At 43.1% G+C, this 27,462-nt stretch overlaps 1 protein-coding gene across 1 annotated transcript in view; it reads left to right on the plus strand.

Annotated features, from left to right (window-relative positions):
• Positions 1-27,462, plus strand: part of YLPM1 (YLP motif containing 1) — a 59,535-nt gene that overhangs the window by 6,446 nt on the left and 25,627 nt on the right. Inside the window, exons 2-6 of the mRNA XM_074955951.1 lie at positions 849-1,097; positions 2,703-2,897; positions 7,115-7,872; positions 12,100-14,532; positions 20,331-20,451. Coding sequence (XP_074812052.1) covers positions 849-1,097; positions 2,703-2,897; positions 7,115-7,872; positions 12,100-14,532; positions 20,331-20,451 — 3,756 coding nt within the window. The remainder of the gene's footprint in view (positions 1-848; positions 1,098-2,702; positions 2,898-7,114; positions 7,873-12,099; positions 14,533-20,330; positions 20,452-27,462) is intronic.

The raw sequence follows: 27,462 nt of genomic DNA on the forward strand, positions 1-27,462 counted from the left end.
TGTGGAACCATGTTCCAAAGAACAGGCCTTTCAGCTATAAAGCACCTGTACTTTGAACATATTTAAAGATGAGGACTTAATGCTAGGAGTTTGACTATCTCCGTAGCTGGTCTTGTCTTATTTCTGGCGTCCCCATCTGGTTACTTTGCAGCTCCCAGATGCCAGTGAGGTTAGAAGACAGCTTTTTATAATCTGAACTCAAGATATTGTTTTCTGTCTGATTGGTTGTTTGTCCCAGTCTCCTTCCACATCTCTCCCTCACAGTTTCTCTGCTGCCATCCTCACTCTTCCCGCTCTCCATAGACGTCTCCATTTATCCCTTCCCTTTCTTTCCTCTGTGCATTTCTTCCTTCAGTGTCCTTCTGCCCCCTTTCCTTTTCCCTGTTCCATGGCTCCTACCAATTCTCCTCATCCAACTTTTCCATTATCCTACCCCATCTGAGCTCCAAAATAAATACATATACCAAGTTGTTAATAAAATAATGAAATGGAATTAACAAGTCCATTCACTCCAATCCCTTAGCTCATATGTTGAACACCTTCCTCTCCTTTCTGTTTTTTGCCTTCTTCGGTTTTAAGTTCTTTGGGATAGGAACTGCATCTTCCTTCATGTCTGTATAGCACCTAGGACAGTCGTGCCTGAAACCTGATAAGGGGTTTTGACCTATTGCTTCTCTGTAATGATGGTAGAGAAATGAGTTATCACTATGAAACAGGCATAAACACTTCTCTGGAGACTGTTTTCTCTGCCAGATTTCAGTGATTATCTTGGTGGGTTATCTTTATCTGTTTTTGTCTATTAAACCTGGTTGCTACTGTAATTCTCACAAACTTTTTGTATATTATAGGAACAGCAACAGTACTGGTACCAGCAACACTTGCTAAGTCTGCAGCAGAGGGCAAAAGCACATGCACAGGGACAGCAGCAACCGAAGGGCCAAGGAATAATAGTGAAGGATGCACCTGAGCAGAGAATACAGCAAGAAGAAGGGAAAGTGACTGCTCCTAATCAGCAGTCTGACCCGCCTTCACTTAACGAGCCCCTCATACCAGCTTCCAAGAAAGAGGAGCCTCCTGTCTCATCTACTGAACCTAAGGTACGCTATGCAAAGATGCTATTCCTTATGGGACATTCGTTCAAAAAAAAAAAAAAGTTTTCCTCCTGCCTGGGTCTGAATAATAATACCTAGACTTTAGATAGTGCTTTTCATCAGTAGATCTCAAAGCATTTTGCAAAGAAGGTCAGTATCATTATCCCCATTTTACATGTGGGGAAATTGAAGTACAGAAGGCAAGTAAGGTAAGTGGGATCATCCAGCAGGCCAGACACACATCTCTTGAGTCCAATAGACCCCAAACCTCTTGAGTCCAAGTCTAGTGATCTATTCACTAGGCCATATTGCCTCCCAATTAATAGACTTTACAGTTGGGAAAGACAGGTCTGGGTACGCATCTCCCTGGTCTGGCAGGTTTGGAACTAGTAAAATCTTTTTCAGAGACAAGCTGCTTCCTCAGTTTTGTTAGGTGATGAGTAGGATCCCTTTGCATTTACAGAGTTCTTCTCCTACAGATTTGAAAGACTTCTGCATTTGGGACCCATGCTCCCTGCCATGGTGAAGTGAATAGTGTTCAGAGATTATGAACCATATTTGTCTCTAATGCCAGTAGGTCAGATGACATATCTCAGAAAAAGTGAATTATTTTAAAGAAAAGAGGATAAGGGAAATGAATGAATTACTGTAGTCCCAATTAGCTAATCTTGTGCTCCCTAGTTCCTTAACCTGAAATCCCTGAATGACTTTTCCTTGTTAGCGTTCAAGATTTTTACCTCTGTCCCTCTGTATGATTTGCTCATCCTACTTGCTGAATTGGAAGGTATTAGTACCTTTCCCCTTTGCAGCTGCATGTATACATCTTGCAGTCAGGATTAGAGATGTGCCTGAGCTAGTACCCCACATTCAATCTAATGCCTCTATCACCAAGACATGCATCTGAACTTAATAGCTCAGGCCTGAACCAGAATACTAAATCCAAACACACCAGAATTTTGGCATAGTTTGGATTTTGATTTAATTAATCATTCCAATTTTTAGCTGAGATGCATATTACTTTCCTTTTAAGTGCTGGAAAGGAGAGTGGTGATTTTGCTTTCCACTCCAGACCTTGAAAGATAATGATTCCTTTGTTAAAGAATGGGGTCATAGTCTGTGCCCAATAGCCAAGAAGTTTTGCCCAAAAACCTTTCTGCCCATTTGCATAGTGATGGTTTTTACTTAGAATATGCACGCAAATTCTCTCAAATCTGATTTTTGGCTTGAACTATTCCCCTTATTGAAGAAGATAAACAAAATCATCTATTCTGATAGTGTCACAGAAAGTCAGAACACCAAAATTCAGGGTCATAGAATTATTAACTGCCATGAAACTTCTGTGAATTTGGTTATGCTTAAGAACATAAGAGTGGCCATACTGGGTCAGACAAAGGTCCATCCAGCCCAATATCCTGTCTTCCGACAGTGGCCAATGCCAGGTGCCCCAGAGGGAGTGAACCTAACAGGTAATGACCTAGTCTCTCCTTCCATCCATCTCCACCTTCTGACAAACAGAGGCTAGGGACACCATTCCTTACCCAAAGGTAAGCTTGTTTAGGTGTTGTGCTTGAATGAGCTTTCCCTTAGTTATAATAATTATATTTATCTTAGCTGAATATTGAACCTCCTGAGGACTCTGAGGAAGATTTGAGGTTGCAGCAGTTGCAGGTGGCAGCAGCTCAGTGGCAGCAGCATCCACACCATCGAGTTGGCTTTCAGTATCAGAGAATAATGCAGAAGCATGCCCAACTGCAACAGATCCTACAGAAGTACCAGCAGATTATACAACAGCCACCACCCCCACAGGTTAGTCATTGAGAAACTGGCATTTGGTATACCTCTTGGATGATGTAACACTCATGGTCTGATAAGAAGTATGTAGTATAATAATTTCTTCTGGCTGACTTGTTTGCCTTGCTCTCTCATTAATCGTTGTTCATGGGCAAAAACTTAGCTTCCCCCTTCCCTGAGAAGTTACTTTCCAGTCTCAGTTGAAGAGTAACAAGAATATTTAGAGATGTTGATGGGAGCAGTTTCATATGAGGCATAATTAAAAAGACTATTTATTGACATGGGATACAATTCTCAAAATCGTCTGAGCACTGTAGGCTCTTAAGAGCCTGTTACTTTTGAAAATGGGACCTAGGTGTCTTTGAAAATTTTACAGTAGGACAGCTTAGTTTAGAAAAGAAAAGGTTACTTAAAATGGCAGGAACAGAAAGAGCTGGTTGGGTGCCCTTATTTACTGTGTCCTCCAATACAAGAAAAAGAGGATATTCAAAAAGACAATGTAAAAGCCAAAATAAATGAAATATTTAGGTAAAGTATAACTAATAATGGAACTCACTGCCAAAGGATATTATTGATATTAATAGATTAGTAAGATTAAAAATAGATTAGACATCTATCAGAATAGCCAATTCAGATAAAACTAATTGTTGTAAATCTTCATGCTTCAGAGTATAAGAGTATTGCTAGCTGGGGTCAGTAGGATGGTGTTGGGTAATTAAGTAGATCATGGGATTGTTGGGGGTTGGGGAGAGCCTATGCCTTCCCAGTTTCTTTGCAAGAGGGGCGGTATTCGCCCTTAAAAAACTCCAAATTATTATAGTAGCACTTAGAGACTCCAACTAAGATTGAACCCCCATTGTGCTAGGAGTGTTATGTACACCTGGTGAGAGATACTCTTTGCTTGAAAGAATTTACATTCTAAATAGACAAGACAGACCAGACAAAGAGTAAGAAGTGAAACAGGCACTGAGAGGGAAAGTAACTCACTCAAGGTCACATAGCAGGTTTGTGAGAGAGCTGGGAACAGAATCCTGATCTCCTAATTCCCAGTCCAGTGCTCTGTCCAGTGAACCACACTGTTTCTTTGTGTGAGTGAGTGAGATTTTTTGTTTGTTTTTTACAGCAGCTACAGTCGTGGAGTCCCAATCCTGATTGGATTCTCTGGTCATTACCACAATGCTGCTAATACGTCATTGCTCATTCTCAGAGACAAAATACAGGGCTAGAGTGGCAACTGGTTTGACCCAAACTGATTCAGACCTGGCTACATTGAATTGGATGGACCACTGATATAGCATTCCTATACTCCTTGACTGGTTATGACAATATTGAAAGTGGAGAGAGAAAAGATGATAATTAGGCCGTCACATTTTTTCTTGCACAGCTCTTAGTGAACCCTTATTGATTCATATTTTATACAAAATATACTGTTTTAATACTTTTTCATTTTATGTTGCAACAGTGTGACTCTCAATGAATAATATGTGTTGTGTGGGTATTTGCCACTCCTAACACTCAAGGATCTGAAAGTCATTAGATAAAGGAAAAGTATATTGGAGACAGTAGCCCCAAGGAAATCTTGGTGAAGGAGACAGGTAAAATAATCTACACATGGTTCCTAGTGTAGTACATTTTCATGATTTTACAAGGCAGGGTAAAGGAGACTTGCAGTTTGGCCACAGCAATTCAGATACAGATGTGGGTACAGATAAAATATATTGAATAATTAGTGACTGCTGTAGATTTATTCATAGATTCATAGATACTAAGGTCAGAAGGGACCATTATGATCATCTAGTCTGACCTCCTGCACGATGCAGGCCACAGAATTTCACCCACCCACTCCTGCAAAAAACCTCTCACCTATGTCTGAGCTATTGAAGTCCTCAAATCATGTTTTAAAGACTTCAAGGAGCAGAGAATCCTCCAGCAAGTGACCCGTGTCCCATGCTACAGAGGAAGGCGAAAAACCTCCAGGGCCTCTTCCAATCTGCCCTGGAGGAAAATTCCTTCCTGACCCCAAATATGGCGATCAGCTAAACCCTGAGCATATGGGCAAGATTCACCAGCCAGATAGTACAGAAAATTTTTTCCTGGGTAACTCAGATCCCATCCCATCACAGGCCATTAGGCCTATTTACCATGAATATTTAATTACCAAAACCATGTTATCCCATCATACCATCTCCTCCATAAACTTATCGAGTTTAATCTTAAAGCCAGATAGATCTTTTGCCCCCACTGCTTCCCTTGGAATGCTATTCCAAAACTTCACTCCTCTGATGGTTAGAAACCTTCGTCTAATTTCAAGTCTAAACTTCCTGGTGGCCAGTTCATATCCATTTGTTCTTGTGTCCACATTGGTACTGAGCTTAAATAATTCCTCTCCCTCTCTGGTATTTATCCCTCTGATATATTTATAGAGAGCAATCATATCTCCCCTCAACCTTCTTTTAGTTAGGCTAAACAAGACAAGCTCCTTGAGTCTCCTTTCATAAGACAAGTTTTCCATTCATCGGATCATTCTAGTAGCTCTTCTCTGTACCTGTTCCAGTTTGAATTCATCCTTCTTAAACATGGGAGACCAGAATTGCACACAGTATTCCAGGTGAGGTCTCACCAGTGCCTTGTATAACGGTACTAAAACCTCCTTATCCCTACTGGAAATACTTCTCCTGATGCATCCCAAGACCTCATTAGCTTTTTTCACGGCCATATCACATGGGCAGCTCATAGTCATCCTATGATCAACCAATACTCCAAGGTCCTTCTCCTCCGTTACTTCTAATTGATGCATCCCCAGCTTATAACTAAAATTCTTGTTATTAATCCCTAAATGCATGACCTTACACTTCTCACTATTAAATTTCATCCTATTACTATTACTCCGTTTACAAGGTCATCCGGATCCTCCTGTATGATATCCCTGTCCTTCTCTAAATTGGCAATACCTCCCAGCTTTGTATCATCCGCAAACTTTATTAGCACACTCCCACTTTTTGTGCTGAGATCAGTAATAAAAAGATTAAATAAGATTGGTCCCAAAACCGATCCTTGAGGAACTCCACTGGTAACCTCCCTCCAGCCTGACAGTTCACCTTTCAGTAGGACCCATTGTAGTCTCCCCTTTAACCAATTCCTTATCCACCTTTCAATTTTCATATTGATCGCCATCTTTTCCAATTTAACTAATAATTCCCCATGTGGCACCGTATCAAATGCCGTACTGAAATCTAGGTAAATTAGATCCACTGCATTTCCTTTGTCTAAAAAATCTGTTACTTTCTCCAAGAAGGAGATCAGGTTGGTTTGGCACAATCTACCTTTTGTAAAACCATGTTGTATTTTGTCCCATTTACCATTGACCTCAATGTCCTTAACTACCTTCTCCTTCAAAATTTTTTCCAAGACCTTGCATACTACAGATGTCAAACTAACAGGCCTATAGTTACTCGGATCACTTTTTTTCCCTTTCTTAAAAATAGCAATTCTCCAATCATACGGTACAACCCCTGAGTTTACAGATTCATTTAAAATTCTTGCTAATGGGCTTGCAATTTCGGGTGCCAATTCCTTTAATATTCTTGGATGAAGATTATCTGGGCCCCCCAATTTAGTCCCATTAAGCTGTAGGTTAACTAGCTGTAGGTTATTACAAGCGTAATGAGAGATTGTTCTCTTAGTTTGTTTTGTTAGATAAACAAGTTTGATAAGCCCAAACTTGGAGGACTACTACAGTTTACTCAATGTATACCTGGTTTAGTGTTCCAGGTGGTGCTCTCGAATGTGAAGGAAAGTGCATTTAAATTGAATTGCTATGTGCTTGGAGAAACAAATTGAAGAGCTTGGGAAACAAGGCTGCTTGCTACATATATTAGAATATTTGTGGATTGATTTGTGATTCAGTAGGGATGGAGGATATTCTAGTAATAGCCCCAAATAGTTTGGTTGTATGCAGAAGTAATCTGTTGCTAATTATACTCTCCCCACTCCCCGGTCCTCCCACCTAGAGTGATGTGGGCTTTTTGTTTGGAAGTGTTTGCCCTTATCTATCACTAAAATGTATAGGTTGGAGATATACCAGACAGGATATGTTTGCTTCTGTTTCTGTGTAACTCTTCTCTCAAGCTTCTGTTTAAGCTGAAGATTGGGCAGAGGGTGATATTCAAGCATGTGGCTTCAGAAGGAACTAAAAATGTATTCTGCAGCATTTGTATCTCTCTTTCTTGCAGACAATGTCAGTGGATATGCAGCTGCAGCATTATGAGACGCAGCAGAAACAGTTTCAACAACTTCACAAAGAGTGGGAGCGTGAATTCCAAGGATGGCAGGATCAACTTCAGACCTATCCTCACAAAGATCAGCTTCAGGAGTATGAGAAACAGTGGAAAACATGGCAGGGACAGATGAAAGCTACTCAGTCCCATCTGCAGGAGAAAGTGAACTCACTTCGAAACATGAAGAATCAATACCCTGGGAATGTTGCATTGCCACCTCCTTTTGTTCCATGCTCTCAAACCTCCCAAGGAGGCATGCCTGTTATGCCTCCATCTTTGCCTTCAGCCACCCCTCCGCAGGTTCCCCCACCTCTGTCTTCTGATCCTGAGTTGTCTAACTCATCTGAACCCCCAACGTCCAGTCTTCAGGTTTTCCAGTCCGCTAAAACAACCAGGCCAGCTCTTCTTCCTATTCCTGATTCTTTTGTATTTAAACTACTTGGCTCATCTGCAACTTTACCTTGTCATTCTGAAATAACTACATCTGCTGACTCTTCAGACCAAGGAAACTGTCAAGTTCATCTGGGTAAGCAAGCTGTACCATTTGTTTCTGTCTCATCTGAACCAGCATCTGGAGAACTGAAAACCTCTACTCCAGTATCTTCAACCTATGTACCCCCCACCTCCAACGTTCAAGATAAACCAGTGAGATCAGGTGGATTGCTTCCAGACCCACCCAGAGGCACATACTTCGAAGGACCAAGAGGTCCTAGGTAGGTCTTTTTCCTTTAGTTTACACACATCCTCATCTATACAGATTCTTTTACTGCTGTCATCACCAAAGTACCTATAGTGCCAGTTGTGCATTAAACAGTGTGAGGAAAATCGGTCACATGTGCTTCATTCTTTGTCATCTCTCCCCAGGGGAAATTGTGGGTGCAGCATAGTGGGTTTTGTTTCGTGGGTTTTTGAAAATAAATTATGTGCACTGTTCACTGTGTTTATCTTATGCCTGGATGGTCTACACTTATAATTTAGATTGACACTGAGGGGTGTGAAAAATTCAACCCCCCTGATCACTGTAGTTAAGTGGACCTAGCCCCCAGTGTAGATGTGGCTATGCTGATATAAAATTTTTTCTGTAGACCTAGCTACTGCTTACTGGGGAAGTGGATTATCTATGTGGATGAGAAAACCCCTTCTATTGGTATAGCAAGTGTCTACGTGGTGACTGTGCCGCTATAGTGCCCATAGTGTAGGACATACCCTTAGTGAAAGCAAAGTCAGAGATGTGCTTTGCACTTGGGCATTATCTAGGATAGGTCACATCTTTCTAGCAAGATTGTCCTGTGTACCCACACATCTCCATTCTGAAGCACATAGCGTCCCTTTTACAACTACAACAAGTGCTCATATGGAAAAGAGGCAGAAAAATATTTCCTGTGTTTTTAGTTTCTTTTAATGCAAGTTATCTGGAAACCTAGAGAAAAGCCAGTGCGATATGACAAGCTATCTCACCATAACCCCCTAGCAAGTGCTACGCTGATCCTCTGTCTTGGAGGACAGTTTGGAAACATCTATTTCAAAAATGTTTAAAGTTATCTGTAGGCGCAATCACAATACGTGCTCTTTTCCCTAGGTAGTACTTTAACTTACGCATTGTGAAAGGAATTCAGGCAAGTATCCAACTATTATAGACTTGGAGCATCTAATACCTAACTACCAACAAATTAGATGCTGTTGTAAAATCAAGAAATAAAGTAGCTTGAATCCTAAACCCCAGCTACATTTTCTGATGAAGGGTGTGCCAAAGAGATGCCAGGGTAACTCAGAGCTGCTACTTTGCCTCACTATATTGGTAGGAAAAGGCTCTTTCATTCTTTGCTCTTTTCACCTCAGGGTTCCAGCACACTTACTGACTGTAGGTTTCGTAAGGCTAGTCTGCAACAAGAATCGCTGCAGTGATGCAGCTATACCAATGTAGCTGCACCTATATAGCACTGCTAGTGCAGATGCTCTATGCTGACGGGGCAGACCTCTCCCTCCAACACAATTACTCCACCTCCCCAAGCGGCCGTAGTTATGTTGGAGGGGAGAAGTGCCTGTCTGCACTGGCACTTAGGTCGGTGTAACTAAAGTCACTTAGAGGTGTGGCTTTTTCACACCCATGGGTGACTTAAGTTATACCAAAGTGAGCGCTAGTGTGTACAAGCCCTTAAAAGAGTGGTGCTAGCTTTTCAGCTTGGAAAAGAGATGACCAAGGGGCGATATGATAGTGGTCTATAAAATCATGACTGGTGTGGAGAAAGTAAATAAGGAAATGTTATTTACTCCTCATAACACAAGAACTAGTGGTCACCAAATGAAATTAATAGGCAGTAGGTTTAAAACAAGTAAAAGAAAGTATTTCTTTACACAGCGCATGATCAACCTGTGGAACTCTTTGACCAAGACTATAACAGCGTTCAAAAAAGAACTAGGTAAATTAATGGAGGATAGGTCCATCAATGGCTATTGGCCAGGATGGACAGGGATGGTGTCCCAAGCCTCTGTGGCAGAGGCTAGGAATGGACAACAGGATGGATCACTTGATGATTATCTGTTCTGTTCATTCCCTCTGGGGCACATAGCATTGGCCACTGTTGGAAGACAGGATACGTGGCTAGATCGGGGCAGGCAAACTTTTTGGGCCGAGGGCCACATCTGGGTGGGGAAATTGTATGCGGGGTTGGGGCAGGGAGTTGGGGTGCGGGAGGGAGCGTGGGTGGGGGTGCGGTGTGCAGGAATGGGCTCAGGGCAAGGGGTTGGGGCAGAGGAGGGGTGCGGAGTTCCTGAGGGGGCTCAGGGAAGGAGGTTGGGCTGCAGGAGAGGTGCAGAATGCAGGAGGGAACTCAGGGCAGGGGATTGGAGTACAGGGTGTGACGGGGCTCAGGGCAGGGAGTTGGGGTGCATGGTGCAGTAGGGGGCTCAGGGCAGGGAATTGGGGTGCAGGAGGGGTGTGAGGTGCAGGCAGGGGGCTTAGGACAGGGAGTTGGGGGGCTGGGTGCAGGAGGGGTGCGAGGTACAGGCAGGGGGCTTAGGGCAGAGATCCGGCCCACGGGCCATAGTTTGCCCACCCCTGGGCTAGATGGACCTTTGGTCTGACCCAGTATGGCCGTTCTTATGTTTGGTGTTACTTAGCTCCAATGGTTTAAAAAGGATGTGAGAGCACTGAGTGTTGGCCTTAGCTTTGAATTTCTTGATTATTGTTGGTTTGTATTATACCACAATGTTCATACATTTATATTTTGTTTCCTGTGTCTTTTGGGAAGGGAAAAAATTAATTTTTCAGGGTTTTTTTTTTTTGACAGATGACCTCTTGAGTCAATGAACAATTAGACTTGTTTAAAAAATAAGATTTATTTTTAAAGGTACATTATGTAGCTGATCTATGTAGTTTGGCCTAAGAGCTCATTTTAGGAATGGCTTATTCACACTTTAAGAGGTATCAAGTCTGCAGCAATTGAAATCTGTTCTTTCTGATCACTGGTCATGAATCTATATTTGGAAGGTTTACAATTCTGAAAATGTTGTTGCTTCTTCCACCAAACCATTTCTAGTCCTTGCAGGATATGTAGACTTCACAGTAATATCATTCTGTGTGCAATCATTTCCCATCACCTCCCATTTCACATCCAAAGTGATTGTTAGCAGCTGATATTTCAAACTTCTAGAGTTATAGATCAGTCATTTATAATACTGAAAAGTTGCGTTTCCCACTGTGTGTGTTTCCTCAATGCTAACAAGTAATTGTTTCCAACCCTGGTATTTTTTGAGAAACAAGATCCAGTAATTGATTGTTCTTGTAGTCTTCAACTGCCTTGTTTCTTTTTGCTTTTTTGCACTGGTTCAAGATTCAACATTGTAAGTTACAAACATCTGAGTAATGTGACTTTCATTTCCTTTTAAGGTTTCCTGTGTAAAATGCTTTGATTTTATCTACTTTGTTATGTGAATCAGTAGTTGGGCATTTAATTAAAAAGTGGATTTTTGACCAGATATGCCTCTTTAGCTCCTATGGCATGAATCCTTTCACTTCATGCTGTATTTGTTATCCAGTTCCCCACATTTTGGGCCATGGTAGTTGTAGGTGAACTAAATGTGAATAAAATACAGTTGTACAAATAGAAAACACATAAAGCTGTCCAGACCAGGGCAACATCATAAGCTTGCTCCACTTGCTGTTTAATAATATTTTAAATTCTATATCTAGACTTTATTTATCTATTTATATTTTATTTATAGGCTTTTCTGTGTAGTATGCAGCACCATAGTATCTGATCATTACACATACATTATTTATCTTTGCCCACACCCTCGTGTGGTAGGGAAATACCACTATTTTGCTGTTGGAGTAGCAAGAGACAGAGAAATTGTGACTTTCCCAAGGTCGCACAGTGACTCTGGACAGAGCTGGAAACAGAATCTAGATCTTCTGAGCACCAGTCTGGAGCTTTAAACACCAGACATGTTAAAATAACATACTTGATTTCCAGTTAAGATTTTAAGTCACCGTTTCTCCCGGAACTAGTCTTCATGGCTGAAATTTACACTTTCAGCCACTACTATCTGTATAGAGTGGTTCAAATGCTGCTGCTGCTCTCACATAAGCAGGACGTTTTTTTCCATTACGTGTCTGTGAATGATGCCCTAGATGTGAGCCAGCACAGAGACATAATGTCACATATTGATGCAACAGTGGGGCATGACACTGATTATTTTGTGGCTCATCTAACATTATTTCCTAGAGGTTGCTGAGTTTGCAAGTGGCTTATGTCACTCTCAGTTGTGCAGTGTGAAATTGAAGTGCATTTTTCCATGTCTCTGTACTGATTTAATGGGGTTTGCATATGAGGCACACAGAGATGTTTGCATGAAAGTGGTTTTATAAAGTGAAAATATCTTCTAGAGAATTCTCACTTAATTTGTTCATTTGAATATGTCTCTTGTTTTACATGTAGGTTTGATGGACTTCGGGGAAGAGGCTTTGACAGATTTGAAGGGCCAAGACAGAGAGGACCTCGTTTTGAAGGCCAGCACTTGGAAGGGCCGAGGCCAAGATTTGAAGGTCAGAATTCAGATGGACAGTCTTCAAGCAAATGGGGGACTGTCCCCCGGGGGCCAGCAGCACAGTTTTATACTTCCCCAAGTACATCACAGATGCACAGTTCCCGACCAAGCGGGTCACAGTGGAGGGGGCCCAAACCTCAACAGCAATCTCAAGCAGAGTCCCGAACAGAAAACAGAGACGCTTTTGCTGATGTAGCTGTCAACCAGGAGTTGGCAAATAGAACTCAGTCTACGCCAATTGCCTTTGATACAGATGCAAAGAATTCTGGTCCAGTTCAGCCAGCTGAGGACCTGACAAAAGCTCAACAGGAGCCACCCAAAGCTAAAATCAAAAAAATTATTCCTCGGCCTAAAAAGTGGACTTGGAGTTCTCAGGATCCTGCGCAGCAATTAGAAGAGACAAAACCAACTACTCAACCTCCATCCATTCAGAATCAAAAACCAACACCACTTCCCAGTACACCTGTAACTGTGCAGTCTACTATTCCTCCGAGAACAGGAGGAACAGCAGCCTTACCTCCATCCCCTGTAACAGGAAATAAAGACTTGAAATCTACAGATAGTAAATTGCCCCTTTCAGAAAATAGCCAGGGTAAAGGACTACCTGGATCAGAAAATAACCAGGGTATAGGTCTGGTTCAGCCAGAAGATAATAGAGGCAATGGACTAGTAAGCAGAGGCAGGGGTCAGGGCCGGCTGGACGACGGCCGAGGCAGGGGTCAGGGCCGGCTGGACGACGGCCGAGGCAGGGGTCAGGGCCGGCTGGACGACGGCCGAGGCAGGGGTCAGGGCCGGCTGGACGACGGCCGAGGCAGGGGTCAGGGCCGGCTGGACGACGGCCGAGGCAGGGGTCAGGGCCGGCTGGACGACGGCCGAGGCAGGGGGCAGGGCCGGCTGGACGACGGCCGAGGCAGGGGGCAGGGCCGGCTGGACGACGGCCGAGGCAGGGGGCAGGGCAGGCTGGACGACGGCCGAGGCAGGGGGCTAACAAACAGAGGCAGAGGATTGCCCAGACAGGCAGCCACCCGAGGCCGGGGGATGATCCAGAGAGTGAGCAACCGGGTGGAGCAGCTGGATAGGCGGTCAGGTAGCAGGGAGAAGTTGCCAGAGGGGCAGTCAGGCAGCTGGGAGATGGGGCCAGTTGGGCGGTCAGGCAGCCGGGAGAGGGTGTTGTCTGGCCGAGACAAGGAACCAGCTGGCCGGGCAGACAGCAGGGATAGGGGGCAGTCAGGAAGCTGGGAGAGGGGCCCCGTCATGCGGGCTGGAAGCCGGGAGAGGGGTCCTGTCATACGGGCTGAAAGCTGGGAGAGGGGTCCTGGCAGGCGGGCAGGAAGTCGGGAGAGGGGTTCTGTCAGGCGATCAGGTAGCCGGGAGAGGGAAATGGGCAGGCCTGAAACAGGCAGTATTGATAAACCAATCCGCCTAGGAGACAACTCTGAGAAATTATCTCTGTATCATCGAGAGGAACAAACCAGGGCTCCCTGGAGTCACGAAGAGGAGAGAATGCGAGAGGAACCTTCGTTAGATAGACGAGATTCCCATCCTTTAGAGCGCGAACAATTGGATGATTGGGAAAGAGATCGATATTGGAGAGAGCATGACACAGATATTCAGCATGATCATGTGGATCCATATGATAGAGATGACAGGTTACCACTCCGTCTTTCATTGCCTCCACTATCACCTCTTCCTCCTCTCCCTCCTTTGTCTTCTGATCTTGACAGACGAGACACTTGGTGGGATGATTGGGAAAGGCCAAGGGAGAGGGAGCTGGATAGAGATCTGGACAGGGATCTGGACAGGATTGGAAGATCCTTGGATGTTTATGATCGAGAATTAGATAGAGAATGGGACAGAGATTACTTGAGACCTCTGGATGACAGAGATACACCGAGTCATGACCTGGACATTCCTCCTCTTCCACCGTTGCCACCACTTCCACCTCTGGACAGGTACCATGAGGACCGGTGGAGGGAGGAAAGAGACAGGGATCTCTATGACAGAGACCTCCGAGACAGGGGAGAGTTGAGGATCCGAGAGTATCCAGAGAGGCATGATACATCAAGGGAGAAGCGAGATTACCTTCCTGAAAGGACTGACTGGGAGAGGGAACGGTTGTCAGATAGATGGTATCCTGATGAAGCAGACAGACTACGACCTTTGGGGGATCAGCTTGATCCACCCCTTCCACCACCACGTTCATCTGACATGCTGGGAGCAGAGCCAAACCTGGACCCTGAACAGTCACTTGGAGGGGTAATGGTCCTTAGTCAAAGGCAGCATGAAATAATCCTGAAGGCTGCCCAGGAGCTGAAAATGCTTCGGTGAGTTGGCTAGTCTTGTAATTTCTTTTGGGAAAAAAGTTGCTAATTTATCTGAAGTAATCCATGGAATTGTATTAAATACTGTCAGGTAGGGTCACAGGTTTTGCTTTATCAGTTAGACAATTATTGCATCTGTTCTGTCATTATGCCTCTTGCAGTTGCCAATACATGATGCTTCAAGGGGCTGCCCCTGGGCCAGCTGATCTTTTAAACTCATTCAATTGTACAGTACTGTGTGGAGGGCAATAATTTCCTTCCTCACCCCCAGATGTGATGAATGTTTGGCTTGAAGCATTTGGATTTCTTATTCTGTGCAAATCCCAAGATATTACTATCTTAATTTTCCTTTAGTCCATTTCAATCATCACTGTATTTTAACTGAACCCATATGAGAGGATGAGAACATTGCAAATACCTAGGGTGTAGGCAGAAGCAGGGTTGTGAAGATCTGTAAAGATGAGGACAAAAAATTTTGACTTGATATAAAAGTTAAGAGGAAGCCAATGAGTGCCTGAAGATGACTTTAGCTGTTGCATTCTGAATACGCTGGAGGTAAGTGATACGGAAATTAGCAAGGGCAGAGAGGAGGAGGTTAGAGTAGTCAAAATGAAAAAGAACCAGTGCATGTATAAGGGTTTTGTTCATAAAAACAGAGGAAAGATCATATTATTTTAGATAACATACAGGAAATTGCAGCAGGAATTTACCAATATGTGAGGAGGGAAGATGCGTGGAAAATCACACACAACTAATAAGGCTGAGTGACTGGGAGGCTATGGTTTTTACAACATCAGTGGAAAAGGAAGAGGAAGGTGTTTGGGGAAAGATGAGGAACTTCTTTTGCCATATTCAGTTTGTGTTGAGGAGCAAGCATACTGGATAATATTAAGTAATCAGATCTGCAAGAATGTACAGGTGACCCCCAAAATTAAATCTGTCAAATGGGTCATTTAATCTGAGAGTGAGCAAGGCAATACTGCTGGTTTGTAGACTGCCTCACAACCTTGGCTTCTTATTGGACCTAACAGGTTTATTAACCAGCCTTGTAGCGGAGTCTCCATGACTCTTTGACTGAGGAGATTTAAGTATCCATGTGAATAATATCTCCAGCACCTAGGACCAAGATTTTATATTCAGTTTATTATGAGTTTCTGTCCCCACACACACACTAGACCTGATCTTTAGTCTAGGTTGTAGTGTAGACATAGGTAACATAATCCTGGTCAGCAACTTCCTGGTCAGATAATCTCCTTCTCCAGAGAGGAGTTGCTGTTCTGTCTCTCACCAGGCAGACAAATTGACTGTGCTGGTCTGCCCTTGGAGATTCATGACCTCAGCAAGCTTCCAAAACATTCTATTGGAGAATTTTATCCAACCATGGAATCAGAGTGCTGATGATCTCTGTAACCACCTGTTGTCCAGTAGCTTTAACGTGACTGCTGAGCAAGGAATTCCTGTAGTCCTATGCTGCAGACATTAGAGAAACCAATAAATCCTTCTACACAATAGCAGATGCAAAATTTTATCCAAAGGAACTGTTCTGCATAATGACCTGAATAGATTTTGTCTAGTCATAGCTGTGTAATGCAGAGCATAGAACTTCATCCAGTAATTCCTGCAGTTGAGGGAATTTTTCACTACTGTCAAGACCAATAACTTGTTGAGTTAGATCCTATTAGAAAGACATCCATGTTGAGATTTTCAAAAGTGCCCGAGTGAGTTAGGCACCTAAATCCCTTTGACTTTCAGCCAGTCTTGATTTAAAGACTCCAGATAATGATGAACTAACCATTTTCCTTGATAATCTGTTCTAGTGTTTCACTATTTAAAAGTTGTCTTGTTTCCAGTTTGAAGTTATCTAACTTCAGCTTCCAATTATTGCATCTTGTTATGTCAGTGCTAGGTTAAAGAGTTCCATAAAGTCTGATGTTTACTTCCAGTGTAGGTACTTAAAGACTCTGATCTAGTAGCTCTTAAGTTTCTCTTTGATCACCAAAATAGATTGTGCTCGTAAGTCTCTCAATGTAAAGTATGTTTTCCAGACCTCAAATTAATTTTTTGTAGTACTTCTCTGAACCCTCTCCAATTTTTCACAATCATTTTTAAAGTTTAGACATCAGAATTAGACACAGTTTTCCAGTAGTGATCTCACCTGTGCTGTATGTGAAGTTGATATCACCTCTCTATGTATTTAACATTTCCCTGTTTATGCATCCAAGGATTGGGTTAGCCTTTTTTGCCACTGCTTCACAGTGGAAGCTCATGTTCAGTGGATTATCCAGTGACCCTTAAGTCCTTTTCAGAGTTACTGCTTTCCTGAGGTTCCCACCTCTCACTGCCATGCACACATGTCCAGTAAATATGGCTGCCCACATTCTATGTTCCTAAATGTAGTTCTGTTCTCCTGGTTATTTGCCACCCCACCAATATTTGTCATCTGCAAATTGTATCAGCTGTGATTTTATATTTTCTTGCAATTTATTGGTAAAAATACTGAACGGAGTTGAGCTGACAACTGATCCCTGTGGGACTCTTGTAGAGTCGTCCTAATTTTTGATGATTCCCTGTTAACAATTATGTTTTGAGATCTATCAGTTAGCCAGATCTTAATCCATTTGATATGGATTATTTTGGTTTTGTACAGTGCTTATTTTTTTTATCATGGTTCCTGACTGCCTTCCCTCATTTGAAATCTAGCATCACCCAGTGTGAAAAACTTTGTAAAGTATACTGAGAAAAGATTGACTGGATCAAAGATGGCATCTCCAGTTCTTAGAAATCCTATATGTACCCCTCTTGGTTGGTGGCAGCCAGTCAGGAGCACTTGAGTCTACTGTTGACATAGAACATTAACACCTTCAGAGATAGCAGCCTATCAACCTTCCTGAAACATGCAGTCGTCCAGCGTGTGTTCAGGAAACCATCACTCAATGTCAATGACTTTGCTGATAACCTTCCCTTCCCAGGCAAAGTGATTGACGCATTGGTGAAAAGCCATCTCCAGCAGCACTTGACCTCTGCTAATATCTTAGAATCTTCCCTGACAGATTTTAGACCAGCGTATGTAACAGAAACAGCACTGGTCACGCTGATGGAAAATCTCCTCTTTTTCAAAGACAGTTGGCACACATACATGCTGATGTTAGATCTGTCTGCACCCTTGACCAGCACCCTTTAATTATGAAGTGTTGATGACTCATCTGAGTGACCTGGTGAGATGAGCAGAATTGCTTTAAATTGGCTTCCCTCATTCCTGTCATATCATGTGGGCTATTGCATTTCCTAGAGAGATTTCACATGAGGACTCTCTCAGGGTTTAATGTTGTTTATCCTTCTATTCAACTTTACCATCCTTTATTAAATTGTTACAGTTCTAGGGAAGATCTGAGATACTACGGACCCACTACCAACAACATGCAGATGTCAGTTAGCTGCAAATCTTCTGTAGATGATGCTATCATCCAGATATCTCAGTACCTGAGAGAGCACTGCTACTGAATGAAAAACAGTTGACTAAAAACCTGGGAAAGACAGAGGTGATACTGGTGGGAAGAAGAAAATGCTTTGAAGAACTTGCCAAAGTGAAGCATGGTCCTCAAGTTTTTAAGATGCTTGTGAGAGAAAGCATCTTTTTTTCTGTTTCTTGTACAGTGTTCAGTACATCACTGGCGCTTAGTAAATAACTGAAGATGTTTACTTTTTCAGTTACAGTGATATGCTGTCTTGGGATGCTACTAGACTCCTCAGTGTCCGTAGATTACTGGATGATGACAGTAGCAAAATATGCTTTTTATTACATCCTTGGCTAGTCAGGAGCATGGCTTCTTAGATGTGGATCTGTCCATGGTGATCCAACTAGCTATCACTGCAAAACTCAGTTATTCTAATGTGCTGTACCTGGGGTTGAATGTGTGAAGGCAAAAAAACCCCCCCCTCACCTGCTGGTTCAAAATGTCATGGTCCACTCGTTAGGCAACAGAGCCTGATGAGAGTTTGCCACTTCAGTTCTCTGCTTGCTGCAGCGGCTCTCTGTCCACGTCCAAATCCAAATGTAATAAACCAGGGCCTAGCCAACTGATGATCTCAGAGATTGCCCCTTTCCAGGCATCCCATAGCAAAAGCTATGTTCATCATGTAGTCAACCCACAGCTCCAAAATGAGGTTGATGCAGGATTTTACTATCTGCATAATGAAATGTAAAACAATTTCTGCTGCATCATCATCACAAGAATCCTGAAGAGTGGCCGAGCAATAATAAACAGCAAAATATTCCTCCAAACCGTTTTCGGAAATCCCTTACCACTGGAAACATTCAGAGGTACCATAATGGTGTAATATAAAGAGAGAGAAAGCTTGGATGGTGCACTGAAACCCTGGGTGTGGGTGCGTCATGCACATTTGTAGGAAGGAACATCAAAAAAGGAACAGGTAAACTTATGAATTGGAATGTAAATGAATGAGGTCTTTCAGGGAAGAGTGTAGAAAGAAGAGGAATAGACCTAAGAACAGAGCGTCATGGTTCATCCTCCAGAGGGAACAGGAAGATCAATGAGAGAGCAATATTTGGTAAAGACAAAGTCAAGGGGGTGGGGTGCCCTCGCTTTCCTGCATCTGCCATTGCACCCCTTAGGGTGATAATCGCACAAGCTGGATTTTATGCTAAAATGATGAACAGTTAAACAGTTACTGTTGACATTTGTCGTCCTTAGGTTTCAGTTAAAAACACATTGAAATGAATGGGGGCATTTTCTCCCTCTCTCAAAGCTGTTTTGTTTTCACACTCATAAAGATGATATACCTTTTATTCCCATATGGAAGGTTTTAGTTGCAACCAGAAGTGCTGGAAATGTAATTTTCAAAAAGTGAATGGAAGTTATGATTCTGAAGAATTTAATCTGTCATGGGAACTGGTTTAATACACCAGGTTGGCAGGGACTTTGTCTTTTGTGCTTTAGAGAATGGTGTTTAAGGCCTAATAAATTGATACACTGAAACAAGAAGGCTTCATATGTGAAAGCAGATTCTCTCTACAGCGCCAAAGAAAGGGTTCAGTTAAAGAAGATTCTGTTGACTGTTTTCCTCAGTTTTCAAGTTAATGCTGGGGAAGTCACCCTTTTGTATCAAACCATATTGAGAGTTGTGTTTTCTACGTTATGCTGACTCTTCTCATTGCGTACTTAAGAAAGAGCAGATCCTAAGCAGAACAATGCAGTGTAAGTGGCTTGAAATTGATAAGACTCCTCCATCATCCTGATGATGCTTTGAGACAGAAGCAGTAGTAGAAATGTAGAGAATAGCTTCTCTCAACTTCAGGTGTCTTCAACTAGATCTGTTCTCTGTGCATCTGACAAGTCTGGTATCAGTTGTGTGTTGATCTGGATTTGCCAACCAATGCATTTTTCCAAAGCCAGGTGTTAGGAGCATTGAATGTTAGGGGAGCTCTGAGTTGTTGCAGCTGTTATTATTTATTGTTTGTATTGAGGTGGCACTTAGGAGTCCCATTCGTGGACCAGGACCCCATTGTGCTAGGCACCCTACAATCACACAACAAAAGGATGGTCCCTACATCAAAGAGCTTACAATCTAAGTCAAGTCTCTCCCAGTATTCTGGCTGTTGGGGTGCTACCAGCTGCTTGTGTCCTAGCTTATCCCAGTCGTAAACTCTGTAGTGGCTATTGATTCTTACTACTACTACAATATATTTTGTTGATGTAAGTATCTGTTCCCCCCCTGCCTTTTTTTTTTAACTGTGCATTTATGCCACAGAATGGTAACACACTTTTGTGATTGATGTGCAGGGAACAAAAAGAACAGCTGCAGAAGTTGAAAGAGTTTGTGCCTGATCCCCACATGCCCCAACTGTCATCACAGGAAACTTCTAGATCACAAACCACAACTACAAGGCCACGTGCCTTTCAGGTAAATGAAATCTGTGCTAAAGGAATGAAATGCTGTTGATAATTCACCTGGGTGTGAACATTAGTTCAAATCTAGAATGTAGCTAAAATAGATATTTCCTGGCTTCTGATGGTGAGGCGAAGCAAACTGAGGTAGGTAACTCATAAAATAATACTTTACACTTAGTCAAATCTCGCAAAACTGTACTTTGGTAACCTACAAACCCAAATGGAAAAAGAACTTTTGAGCTTGTAGTTGATTGAAACACAAGCCAGTGAGATTCTGCTGCTGTGTTGGGGGCAAGAGTAATGTGTCTAATGACATGCTTCTCATAGACCGGGGGGAACATGACATGCTTTTTCCAGTGTGGGAGCAACATATCAATTCCTAGCATGCCCCAGGCATTCACGTAATCCCCTGAAGAAGGAGTAGGACATTTATAATTGTCTGATGGTGCTGGTGTTCTTCCCCAGCACTCATTGGGCTACAAACTTCACTTACCTGCGCTGGGCTCTCCCTTCCAGTAGTTCAGATTAGTGAAGTTCTACTGTACATTTGTTTGATACAATATTCTTGTATATTTATATGTGTGTGTTTCACATACTTGTTAATCTGAAGTATTGATATGGATCAAAGTAGTTCAGTTATTTGTAGGGAGGATAGGAGAAGATATCTTAATTTTATACTTTTAAAAAGTTAAATTAAGAAGTTTTGCCCCGTCACCCAGATCACTCTTCTTGAACACTGTATACCTTTCCCCTGTCCTTCGTCTCTTTATCTTTTTAGATCAGAGGTTCTCAAACGCTGGTCCGCAGACCACCAGTGGTCCGCGAGCTCCGTTAAGGTGGCCTGCAGATAGTTCCCTCTAAGGTGCACGCCTGGGTGGCCGCACATGAAAGAATGAAGGGCCACCCACCTAATTAGTGGAGTGGCTCAGGCATGGCTCCACTAATTAGGTACCTAGACCCTAGAGAAGGCAGACATGTAAGGTGAGGTGGTGGCACTGGGGGGAATAGGGGTAGATGGGAGCGGACAGTGGGGTGAGAAGAGGGGGTAGGGGAATTTGGGACATGCAGGGCTGCGGAAGCCAGAGAAACAGGCGACTTTCCCCAGCTCCAGGGCTGCGGCTGCCGGAGAGAAATGGCCCTCCTTCCCAGCCTCAGCTGGGGAGCTGCCGCGGTAGACACTCCTTCTTCCCAGCGCTAGCTCAGGGGCTGCTGTGGTGGGGGAGAGAGGGAGAGACACCCCCCCCCTTCCCAACCCCAGCTTGGTGGCTGCTGGGGCAAGGGAGAGAGGACACATCCATCACATTAGAAAGGTGAGACTACTGATATTAAAATATGAGTTGTGTGCTTTTATTTGTAGAACAAAAAAACGTTAATTATTGTAAGTTTTTTTTTTTATATAGCACTTTTATCCAAAGCACTTTACAATAGTTAGTTAACGGTACAAACAACATTTGGAAAGATCATTAAGTGGTCCGTCGAGACCCTCAGCAATTTTCAAGTTGTCCGCGGGGAAAAAAGGGTTTGAGAACCACTGTTTTAGATTAAAAACTCTTTGGAACAGGGACTGTCCCCTCCTTTGTGTTTGGAAAGCACCCACTGAATAATGGGTATAATAATATACTACTTAAATCACCATACTGCTTATACTGTTTAAATCATTTTACAAACATGACCGAATCCTATCAGCACATCCATGAAGTAGGTAAATAAATATTAGACACTGATTGGCAGAAGAGCATGAAATCCGCTCACCCATTTTCTTCTAGATTGTCTGTTTTCCAGCTGTTGAAGCAACTCAACTTCTGTGTTTCTCAGCAACCTGTGGCACAGGCTCTGTGTAGGAAGCTAAAAGAGTAATTTTTTCTTCAGTGTACACAAACTGTGCTTTCCATGTGTAGGCCTGACTTGACATGAGTAATTGGACATGGGTGAGGCCTCATTTCGTGGGAAACAGGATTAGGGAGGTAAATAGATCAACAGGCTGGAAACAAAATGTCTGTACTAGCTAAGGTAAGGGGGAACTATTTACAATGGAAAAAATAATGGAATAAGATAAGTTGGGAGCAAAGACTAGGTAAAGAGTAAGTCATATATGGACAGTGCATGGACAGAGCATGCTGTGCAGGGATTGCTTCCTACAGAGTAACCAAGCCAGTCCCAAAACGTGTAATGCAATGTATTGTGTAAATGTACATAAAGGAAGAGGCTTGCTGCCTAACTTTGGATGTGTGGTATGCTTTATACCAGGGATGACCAACCTGAGTCGGAGAAGGAGCCAGAATTTACCAATGTACATTGCCAAAGAGTCACAATAATACGTCAGCAGCCCCCCATCAGTTCCCCGCTCCCAGTGCCTCCTGCCCACCAGCAGCCCAGCCGATCAGTGCCTCCCCCTCCCTCTTTGCACCTCCCAATCAGCTGTTTTGTGGCGTGCAGGAGGCTCTGGGGGTAGGGGGGAGGAGTGAGGGCATGGCAGGCTCAGTGGAGGGTGCGGGAAGGGGTGGAGTAGGGGCAGGGCCTGTGGCAGAGCCAGGGGTTGAGCAGTGAGCACCACCCAGCACATTGGAAAGTTGGTGCCTGTAGCTCCAGCCCTGGAGTTGGTGCCTATACAAGGAGCCGCATATTAACATCTGAAGAGCCGCATGTGGCTCCGGAGCCACAGGTTGAGCACCCTTGCCTTATACCCATCTCCTACAATTGAGTCCAATCAACTCAGCAGAGCTTTGCCATTCATTTGTATTTATCATAGAATCATAGGACTGGAAGGGACCTCAAGAGGTCATCTAGTTCAATCCCCTGCACTCATGGCAGGACTAAGTATTATCTAGACCATTCCTGACAGGCATTTGTCTAACCTGCTCTTAAAAATCTCCAGTGATGGAGATTCCATGACCTCCCTCGGCAATTTATTTCAGTGTTTAACCACCCTGACAGTTAAGAAGTTTTTTCCTAATGTTCAACCTCCCTTGCTGCAATTTAAGCCCATTGCTACTTGTCCTATCCTCAGAGGTTAAGAAAAACAATTTTTCTCCCTCCTTGTAACAACCTTTTATGTACTTGAAAACCGTTATCATGTCCCCCCTCAGTCTTCTCTTTTCCAGACTAAACAAACCCAATTTTTTCAATCTTTCCTCATAGGTCATGTTTTCTAGACGTTTAATCATTTTTGTCACTCTTCTCTGGACTCTCTCCAGTTTGTCCTCATCCTTCCTAAAATGTGGTACCAAGAACTGGACACAATACTTCAGTTGAGGCCTAATCAGCACAGAGTAGAGTGGAAGAATTATTTCTCGTGTCTTGCTTACAACAGTCCTGCTAATACATCCCAGAATGATATTTGCTTTTTTTTTTTGCAACAGCGTTACACTGTTGACTCATATTTAGCTTTTGGTGCACTATTTAGCTTTTGGTCCTTTCTGCAGTACTCCTTCCTATGCAGCCATTTCCCATTTTGTATGTGTGCAACTGATTGTTCCTTCCTAAATGGAGTACTTTGCATTTGTCCTTATTGAATTTCATCCTGTTTACTTCAGACCATTTGTCCAGATCATTTTGAATTTTAATCCTATCCTCCAAAGCACTTGCAACCCCTCCCAGCTTGGTATCGTCTGCAAACTTTATAAGTGTACTCTCTATGCCATTATCTAAATCATTGATGAAGATATTGAACAGAACCCGGACCAAGAACTGATCCCTGCGGGACCCCACTCGTTATGCCCTTCCAGCATGACTGTGAACCACTGATAACTATTCTGTGGGAACTGTTTTCCAACCAGTTTTGCACCCACCTTATATCTAGGTTGCGTTTCCCTAGTTTGTTTATGAGAAGGTCATGTGAAACCGTATCAAAAGCTTTACTAAAGTCAAGATATACCACATCTACCTCTTCCCCCTATCTACAAGGCTTGTTACCCTATCAAAGAAAGCTGTCAGGTTGGTTTGACACGATTTGTTCTTGACAGACCCATGCTGACTGTTACTTATCACCTTATTATCATCTAGATGTTTGAAAATTGATTGCTTAATTATTTGCTCCATTATCTTTCCGAGTACAGAAGTTAAGATGACTGGTCTGTAATTCCATAGGTTGTCCTTATTTCCCTTTTTATAGATTGGCACTGTATTTGCCCTTTTCCAGTGTTCTGGAATCTATCCCATCTTCCATGACTTTTCAAAGATAGGTTTCAGAGTGGTAGCCATGTTAGTCTGTATCAGCAAAAACAATGAGGAGTCCTTGTGGCACCTTAGAGACTAACAAATTTATTTGGGCATAAGCTTTCGTGGGCTAGAACCTACTTCATCAGATGCATGGAGTGGAAAATACAGGAACAGGTATAAATAAATGAAAAGATGTGAGTTGCCTTACCAAGTGTGAGGTCGGTCTAACGAGACAATTCAACTGACAGCAGGCTACCAAGGGAGGAAAAATAAGAGACTGGGAGTGGTTGAATCATTACAAAACCTAAACCTAATTTCCGCAATACTAATTTCCCCCAACTGTTACTCACTCCTTCTTATCAACTTTCTGAAATGGGCCACTCTCATTACCACATCAAAAGTTATTTTTCCTTCCTTGGTATCCTGCTGTCAATTGAATTGTCTCGTTAGACTGACCTCACACTTGGTAAGTCAACTCCCATCTTTTCATGTAGTTATACCTGCTCCTGTATTTTCCACTCCATGCATCTGATGAAGTGGGTTCTAGCCCACGAAAGCTTATGCCCAAATAAATTTGTTAGTCTCTAAGGTGCCACAAGGACTCCTTGTTGTTTTTTAAAAGATAATCACTAATGGCTCAGATATCTCCTCAGTCAGCTCCTGAGTATTCTAAGATGCATTTCATCAGGCCCTGGTGACTTGAAGACATCTCACTTGTCTAAGTAATTTTTTACTTGTTCTTTCCCTATTTTAGCCTTTTCTGATCCTACCTCATTTTCACTGGTATTCATTATGTTAGACATCCAATCACCACCAACCTTCCCGATGAAAACCAAAATAAAGAAGTCATTAAGCACCTCTGCCATTTCCACATTTTCTGTTATTATCCTCCCCCCCCCCCCACCCCATTGAGTAACGGGCCTACCTTGTTCTTCCTCTTGCTTCAAATGTATTTGTAGAATGTTTTCTTGTTACGCTTTATGTCCCTAGCTAGTTTGATCTCGTTTTGTGCCTTGACCTTTCTAATTTTGTCCCCACATACTTGTGTTGTTTGTTTATATTCATCCTTTGTAATTTGACCTAGTTTCCACTTTTTGTAGGACTCACTTTTGATTTTTAGATCATTGAAGATTTCCTGGTTAAGCCAGTGTGGTCTCTTGCCATACTTCCTATCTTTCCTACACAGTGGAATAGTTTGCTCTTGTGCCCTTAATAATGCCTCGTTGAAAAACTGCCAACTGTCTTCAGTTGTTTTTCCCCTTAGACTTGCTTCCCATGGGATCTTACCTACCAACTCGCTGAGTTTGCTAAAGTCTGCCTTCTTGAAATCCATTGTCTTTATTTTGCTGTTCTCCCTCCTACCATTCCTTAGAATCATGAATTCTATCATTTCATGATTACTTTCACCCAAGCTGCCTTCCACTTTCAATACTCAACCAGTTCCTCCCTATTTGTCAAAATCAAATCTAGAACAGCCTGTCCCCTAGTAGCTTTCTCCACCTTTGTTACAAAGTTTTAAATAAAGTTACAGTGCTTCTTTTAATTTGTCATGTTTAGTATTGTATCTGTTATGGGAGCGGGGTGGTCAGACTATGGACCTTGTGGTGAATAAAGGAGCACATTTTCCATGTAACCTAGGAGAGCCAGGAGGTTGATGTTAGCTGAACAGAAAGCAAGTTTTCTCTAGGGTGAGCCAAGGAGCTGGCATTAACTCTGGAGAGGGTGGATTTTTGCTGGGAGTTGTCAAGAAGCTGGCAATAGCTGTAGATAGGGTGTATGTACACAAGAGCAAGAGAGGTAACTGTAGTGTCGGAAGCTCTGTTTATACTAGGAAGTTTACTAATTGTGGGCAGTGGGTGTTGCTGAAAACAGTTTAACTGCAAGATTAGAATGGCCAAACCATGATCACAGCTTTTTCTGAGCAGTTCTCTATTAGGGTTTGTGAAATAGTGCAGAATATGGTTTACTCTTGTGTACAGTTGCACTTAAATCATTTTCAGCACTGGTTCAGCTGCACCTGGTGTCCGCAATGGGTACATTTTTAGTATAGATGCCGTCTTAGACCTGCTGCTGTTTAGAGGCAATTCTTCTTCACATATCTATAAAGTGAAATTTAGCTGAGAGAAACAGCCTGGAAGGTGCTTTGGCTAAAGAGAGAGCTTAATTTGGTAAGGTCATTTTGGATGAGAGAACAGTTACATTAGGACTTTATTCATATTTGACTTAATGGATTTAGAGGTTTCAAGTAGTGAGCACACACCAACCAATCCAGAATGGCTGTTCTTCTTGGGATATCAGTGTGTAGTTGTGCCCTCCTATGAGGGGACCTGAAAATGCTAATGGTTAGGAATGTGTGAATTACAGACTGTTATGAAGGCGCCCTTCTCAGCTGGGACTGGAGGGCTGCTCAGGCCCAATTTTAAAGACCAACTTGGGCCTGAATCTGACCCTGGCACAGCCGACCTGAACCTGACCTGAGAGTGTCAAGTCCTTTTCTGGCCCACCCGGACCTGACACTTTCCCCTGAAACTGTATTGCCGCCACCACTGCCTTGTCTTGGGGGTTGTCCTGCGGGGGACTTCCTACTCTCCATGCCTGGTGAACGTGATCAGTCACCGGCCACCTTCTGCTCATGGGGGTTGGTGCGGCAGCAGCTATGTACTCCACTCCTGCCAGCTACCACTGCTTTGCTGCACTGTGTGTGCTGTGGAGTGAGAGGCACTGTGACTTGTAAGAGTGATAACTCCCTAGCAGACACAGTGCAGCCAAGGGGCAGGGCCCGGCAGGAGCAGGGCATGCATCCGTCTCCATGGTGCCAATCCCACAGGTAGGAGGAGGTGATCAGAGCCGACCTGACCCGAACTCT

This window comes from Natator depressus, chromosome 6, assembly GCF_965152275.1.
Source record: "Natator depressus isolate rNatDep1 chromosome 6, rNatDep2.hap1, whole genome shotgun sequence".
Lineage (NCBI taxonomy): Eukaryota > Metazoa > Chordata > Testudines > Cheloniidae > Natator > Natator depressus.